This window comes from Mizuhopecten yessoensis, unplaced genomic scaffold (genome assembly GCF_002113885.1).
Source record: "Mizuhopecten yessoensis strain PY_sf001 unplaced genomic scaffold, ASM211388v2 scaffold10621, whole genome shotgun sequence".
NCBI lineage: Eukaryota > Metazoa > Mollusca > Bivalvia > Pectinida > Pectinidae > Mizuhopecten > Mizuhopecten yessoensis.
Window position 1 is genome coordinate 28,485 of NW_018408638.1, and position 6,522 is coordinate 35,006.

At 38.4% G+C, this 6,522-nt stretch overlaps 1 protein-coding gene across 1 annotated transcript; it reads left to right on the top strand.

Annotated features, from left to right (window-relative positions):
• Nucleotides 1-1,030: 1,030 nt before the first annotated feature.
• On the top strand, nt 1,031-4,367 carry LOC110461475 (dormancy-associated protein 2-like). The gene is made up of 3 exons (XM_021514938.1): nt 1,031-1,132; nt 2,101-2,201; nt 3,402-4,367. Exons 2-3 carry the CDS (start codon nt 2,111-2,113, stop codon nt 3,887-3,889), a joined length of 579 nt encoding a protein of 192 aa, XP_021370613.1. The 5' UTR covers nt 1,031-1,132; nt 2,101-2,110; the 3' UTR covers nt 3,890-4,367.
• Nucleotides 4,368-6,522: the final 2,155 nt, after the last annotated feature.

A 6,522-nucleotide genomic window follows, 5' to 3' on the forward strand; every position in this document is an offset into this window, starting at 1 on the left:
GATCGACTTGGACGGCTTACTACTAAGCTGTACGATGTTCTAAGTGCGACGATTATGATTTTCTGATCGTGAACTTTCCAGCTCTTGAACATTACATCAATGTTTCCGAATACAATTGTGTTTTTTACTTGCCGCAGTTAATTCGGTGCTCAAGAGCATGCTCAAAATCTCATCATCACACTGTCTACATCTGACGGACAAACTTACAAAAAAGAACATTGGCAATTTTTAAGGCCGCCAACATGATCTCACTAAGAAATGTTCTAGGTCCTTGTGTGATGTGCAGGTCGAGGTTTCTGATTATGCTAATTGTCGTACTTTGTTGTTTTGTTGACAATAACCCGGTTCTTCCTGTAAATGATTTGTTCAATTTTTGCCCCAGCATTAAGTACTTTGATGACACTTCGGTAAACTCCTGTTGTTATTTTTATCATAATTTCATAGACAAGCAAAATTAGTTAATTACAATTCACGCAGTTATTATGATTACAACCCAGATGGTTTAACAGTGAAATAATGGTATGCGGACAGTACCGAACACTTGCCATTTTTAATCTGCCTGAAAAGAACACAGTTTCAACCAGGATATATCCAAATTTCATATAGAAGGCATGTACCACAGCGCCATCAGTTATTGTTGTTACATTGATACAGTGTATATATCAACTGAAATAACAAACCGAACGAAGAATATGCTAAACGAAACTGTTAATGCAATCCCAAACACTGATGTACCCGATCCTGTGTTATACTAATGCATTAGTCTCATTCAATCACATTGTGGAGGTATACTTGTCAGTCATTTCTGAGGGTAGCTGTAGTTAGCAAAGTATACGTCATATATCACTAATGGTGCCAAAACAAACTATTATCTAAGCGATTGTGCCTGAACCAGGAAACCCGGAAGTGGATGCGTCAATCTTTACGTTTGCTGACCCGTTGACCGTGCGCAGAAAGCCGGGAGCGATGCGATGTTTTGACAATTTAAGTGAGTGTATGAGGACATAGGTCGGTAATTCACGATCAATCACTGTGTATTGGTGGCCGGACTGTAGTAACTGGGTTATATATAAGGGGGTGCTGACGACAACCAGGTATACCCTCCTCATCCACAGACATCACCCGTCGAAAGGTAAGGTAGCGCTTAACGTATTCAATTCAAAGTTATTTGTAAGTTTCCGAATTTTCTTAGGTAGCGTTTAACGTATTCAATAAGTTATTTGTAAGTTTCCGAATTTTCTTAGAGTCGATATTTCATTTTGAAATCTTACCATTATCAGATTTATTATTTACTTTTACTTCTATGACAACTTTCTATTGAAGTTCAAAGTAAAAACATAAATCACATATATATTTGTCTTGGGAGAAAATAATTATAAGCCATTGGTTCATCTCTTGGAGGAGAAATAGATTTATCGTTCATTATCATTTATATTTTATTTATACTGATTAATTAATTCAAGTGTATTCCTTGTTAACGTTCTATTTATAAATATGTAGTGATTTCATACTAACTGAAAAGGATTTGCTTCCCTAAATGACCATGGTTTACGTACATGTTTAATATTTCTATTATTGACAAACTCGGAGGTTGTATTATTTTTTAAATTATTATTTCAGTAACGCTATTATCAATCAAACATTTAGAAATTGTAGAATTCAATATTTCATGAATACTATAATTGACATACTCAGAAATCGAACATGCTTAACATTATTACAATCGTAGTTTTGCCATCAATTACATAAAGAAGTACCACACTGATTCATCAAATATGAAAGCCTTGATTTCCCATCTCGTTTTGTAATTTTCTGTATAGAAGGACATCGTTTATCGAAATAACAAGATGTTTGATATCTTCTGTTTGATATTTGACTTTTTCTTTATTTATATTTCAAAATGAAAAAAGTAATATAAAATGGAAATTGCGCTACTTTGAAGTCACTAATTGTCATGGTATTATTTTTAATTTCGTTGATTTCGTTGGTAACCTTCATCCACAAAATCATAGGTCCGCGAAATGGTGGTCTGTTGGAAAACCACGAAATTTGGACCCCAACTTAAATATCTGATTTCACAATTTTCATTTTTTTCTACAGAATATCCACCATGAAAGCCGTGTTGTGTATAGCTGTGTTGGTAGTAGTGATGGCCCTGGCAGAGGCCGGCGGTTATCGCCCGCCTAGGCCCATGATTAAGGGTAAGTTACCAGTTTTAACCCGGCGGTTATCGCCCGGCTAGGCCAATGTTTAAGGGTAAGTTACCAATTCTAACCCGGCGGTTATCGCCCGGCTAGGCCCATGTTTAAGGGTAAGCTACCAATTCTAACCCGGCGGTTATCGCCCGGCTAGGCCCATGTTTAAGGGTAAGCTACCAATTCTAACCCGGCGGTTATCGCCCGGCTAGGCCCATGTTTAGGGATAAGTTACCAACTCTTACCCGGCGGTTATTGGCCGCCTAGGCCCATGTTTAGGGATAAGTTACCAATTTTAACCGGGCGCTTATTTCCCGCCTAGGCCTATGTTTAAGGATAAGTTACCAATGTCAACCCGGCGTTTATCATCCGCCTAGGCCAATGTTTAAGGGTTAGTTACGAAATTTTAACCCGGCGGTATTTGCCAGCCTTGGCCCCTGTTTAAGGGTAAGTTACCAATTCTAACCCGGCGGTTATCGCCCGCCTAGGCCAATGTTTAAGGGTAAGTGACCAAGTACATTATGTAAAACCACGTGCTAGCAATATACGAACAAAGAGTTCCTACAAAGCGTTGTATAGATCACGTTGTTCAATACCGGCGCTTTCTCTAATTTCCCCCATCTTTTAGGGACAATTAACTTGCTGGAATGCAGTGTTTTATGAAATGATGACAATTTCATAAGTAGCAATATAGAACTCTGTGAACAATAAACCAAAATCATTTTTAATTTGTAGTATCAGTAAATGGTGTGCAAACTGACGAGCTGATTGACCAGAATTAAACTGCAGCTGTAATTTCAGATGATACTATTGTAAAATAATGACATTTTCATCGACAATCGGCTGATATGGGTAACTGAATGGTTCAAGGGTTCTATGCCATTAGTCTATTACTTTAATATAATTATGATTGCATCATTCCATTATTCCATTATTTTCATTATTTTCAACGATTTCCTGTTCTTTACTTAGCGTTATTTGCATCAGAATTGAAGATTTTCCTAGATCCTTTGGGTTGAAAGGAGGACTTGTCGAACTGCGTGGGAGAAAACAATGTTCTAATATGAAGGATTTCGCAAAATAATGCCAGATTTATACAAAACAGCAGTCACTGAACACTTAAGGGCCAATCACGCTCCTTGGTAAACAGAATATCTCTTCCCATTCCGTTTTAGATAGACATATAAAGTTTTCCTCATTTTCCAGGCAAACCCTGCTACAAGGGAGGTAAGGGTTGGCACATGGGTGGCCACGGCGGCGGCTACCACCAAATGGGCTACCCGTCTACCTACAGCTATAGCTACCCCGCCTCTGGAGGAGCCTACTACGACAACTCCTACATGGGTGGCGGATCTTACATGGGTGGCGGATCCTACCTTGGCGGTGGTTCCACATACGTCACTAGCGGACCCAGCTACATCGGCGGTGGTGGTGGAAGTTACCTAAGCGGCGGCGGGTCCTACATTGGTGGAGGCGGCGGGTCCTACATTGGTGGAGGCGGCGGGTCTTACATGGGTGGTGGCAGTTACTACCCCAGCGGCGGTGTATCTTACGTAACCGGGGGATATCCCAGCACCTACAGCACAGGCGGCTACCCTTCCACTTACAGCACAGGCGGCTACCCCAGCACCTACAGCACAGGCGGCTACCCCTATGCTGGAGGCAGCAGCTACCCCGCTACGTACCAGGGTTAAAACCAAATAACATCTTTTCCATATCACCAGTAAGCATCATTCGTTGTTGCGTCTGATTTAGTTTTGATCGTTAAACCGTTTGCACTAAGGGTCTTCTGAGACCTAAATGTAAAATATGGAAGGAAAAAAAAAATATGGGACTCAAATGGGGATTTAAACTTTCTATTGTAGACTCTTATTGTATATCAGGGCCCTTGTGCTTGAAATGCAAAATTGAAAAATAAATATAAAAAAAAGATATCTGTTTTGAAGTAATGCTAATTTTAATTCTAGATTCAAGTTGAGAGCAGACGTTTTGGTTGAGGTTGTGTGTTAGATGTTAGATGTTGTCCTGCAGTCGCACATTAGTAACACTTCTGGTACTATCAGTCTCTCCTCCGCTCTTTATGACCCGCTGTTTGTCAGAGTTGGCGAAAGTCTGCTTTACCAAGAAACATGTTAAGCGATTTCATTGTTAATAAAAATTAGTTGAACAAAATTGCTTCTTAATTTGTTTTTACCTAATAGAAGTTACATATTTACAAACGACAATAACAGACGATAAAAACCACCAATGGTGATAGCAGACGTCATGAATCACAAACGATAAAGGCAAACGACAAAAAATACAAACGATAATAGGAGACGACGTAAACCGCAAACGAAGCAGCAGACGGCAAATGACAGGACTATTCTCCTGTAAGTTATATTTCCGTCAACATGTATCTTACAAAGCGAAAGATGACAACTTAAGTTTAAATCTAACGAATCACGAGGTAAAAATACAGTGAAATGGTTTGATATGATTTCCTTGCACACTGACATGTCAATGTATCAACTTGCTTAGCGAACCGTACGTATATCATATAAATCATCCGTTACACCATAGGCTATATGTGTCGGTAAAAGCGTATATAAATACATTTATGATGAAATAGGCATTGACTATAAGCGAACGCACATAGTTCAGTGACCTGAAAATAAAATCATATAAACAATGTCCATTTTTTTTCAGTTCATGAAAGATCTACATATTTGCCTCAATTGCCAAGCCCAACGCCACGAACTCTTAAAAAAATGTTGATGTTTACTATGAAACATAAGTTGGCTTGTATTTTTTTTCAAAATCAACCTGTAACCTATAGTTCACTTATTACTATGTTGTATATCTTAGACCTGTATGACCCCTTGGAGGGGCTAGCATGAATGTATTCCTGGGTGGTAACAGACCTGGAGAAACTTTGGTAGTTGTCTATAATAATAATCTTACAAATGTATATACCGCTCCATCACAACCTAGTTCCTAGGTCGTCTCAAAGCGGTTCACAAATAATTTTCCCAGGGTTAGACACTTACTTTTTTTGCATGGTAGTTCACATGACTAGTTAAAAAGATTATTTACTAGTCCTTCGTCAATGTAACCTGTCGCAGATTTCCTGGTAAATACAGTACTGCCACACAAATATGGTAAAGTTTGAGTAATATTTTGAGAATAATCATGCAATATTATTTTAAGCAGTTTTCTAAATTTTAAAAAAGGAGTATTCGCATATTATAATTATATTTTTCACAAGTCCAAAGGACCAGTTAGGTAATTAGGTGATTTACTAGTCCTTGCTGAAATCTACTAGACCAGGACTAGCAGACTAGTGTTAGTATCGAACCCTGTATCCGTGGTTTTAGGGCCTTAGTCAACATCTTTCTCATGGATCAACTCCCTGGGGAGCATACAGCTTGTGCTGCCATTCCGGCGCTCACAGCTAGCATTCTATAATTCTAGCAATGCCCAACCACATACTCATTTACAGCTGAGTAGACTGGAACAAGAGGAGTAAAGTATCTTGCTCAAAGATACAACACAGTGTGGTGCCGTGACTTGAACCAGTAACCCTTCGGTTTACGAGCCCAGCGACCTACCGCTAGACTACCGTGCCTCCGGATTGCCAGTAGGTGTTTTTCATTATAGGACACTGATTTCAACCACTTCAATGATAAACGGTCACCATGCTGGGATAAAAGGACCCTGGGAGCAATCACAATTATAATAAGTACGCATATTTATCTTTTTATGACCTACAAAATGCATGATCATTTCTAAGAACAGACAGACAAACAACAAAGAACTGATGATCTTACTGCATCCTTCATTTACAAGCTTTATCTGGTCTGTAGGTGACATGCGAAGGCAATAAAATTAGCTCGAAGATGATTCTAAATCAGTATTAAGTAATTATGGTACCCAATCTGTAACTCTGATCCAGCATTCAATTTCTCAATACAATGTATTCAAATATTAAAGAAACAACGGCTGCAATATCCATTCCTTTTGAATAACCAAATGATAAAACAATTTAATCATTTACATTTTAATGTAAGAAAAGCATTATATTGTGAACATATTTTGAACCTAAAACATGACTCCATAAGGGTTATACACTGTACCAGTATCTTCAGAAGCCTGATACTGCAATAGATATAAACAGGACCATTGCAACTACAACAACGTTAGCATAGAAATGATAAATATACACATGTGTTCTCACCAAGTTATACAAGAGATACATGAACCCGAGTTGTTACATGTATTAGTTGTAGTGATGTGAAAAAACAAAAAAAGAGTTCACATAATTCAAATATGGCTTTTTGAATTCCTT

What these genes read in the sequence shown, in the direction of transcription:
- LOC110461475 (XM_021514938.1), top strand. Translation starts at nt 2,111, where the DNA reads ATGAAAGCCGTGTTGTGTATAGCTGTGTTGGTAGTAGTGATGGCCCTG. An exon ending in GCCTAGGCCCATGATTAAGG is followed by an intron (nt 2,202 to 3,401) that starts GTAAGTTACCAG and finishes CTCATTTTCCAG; the next exon opens with GCAAACCCTGCTACAAGGGA.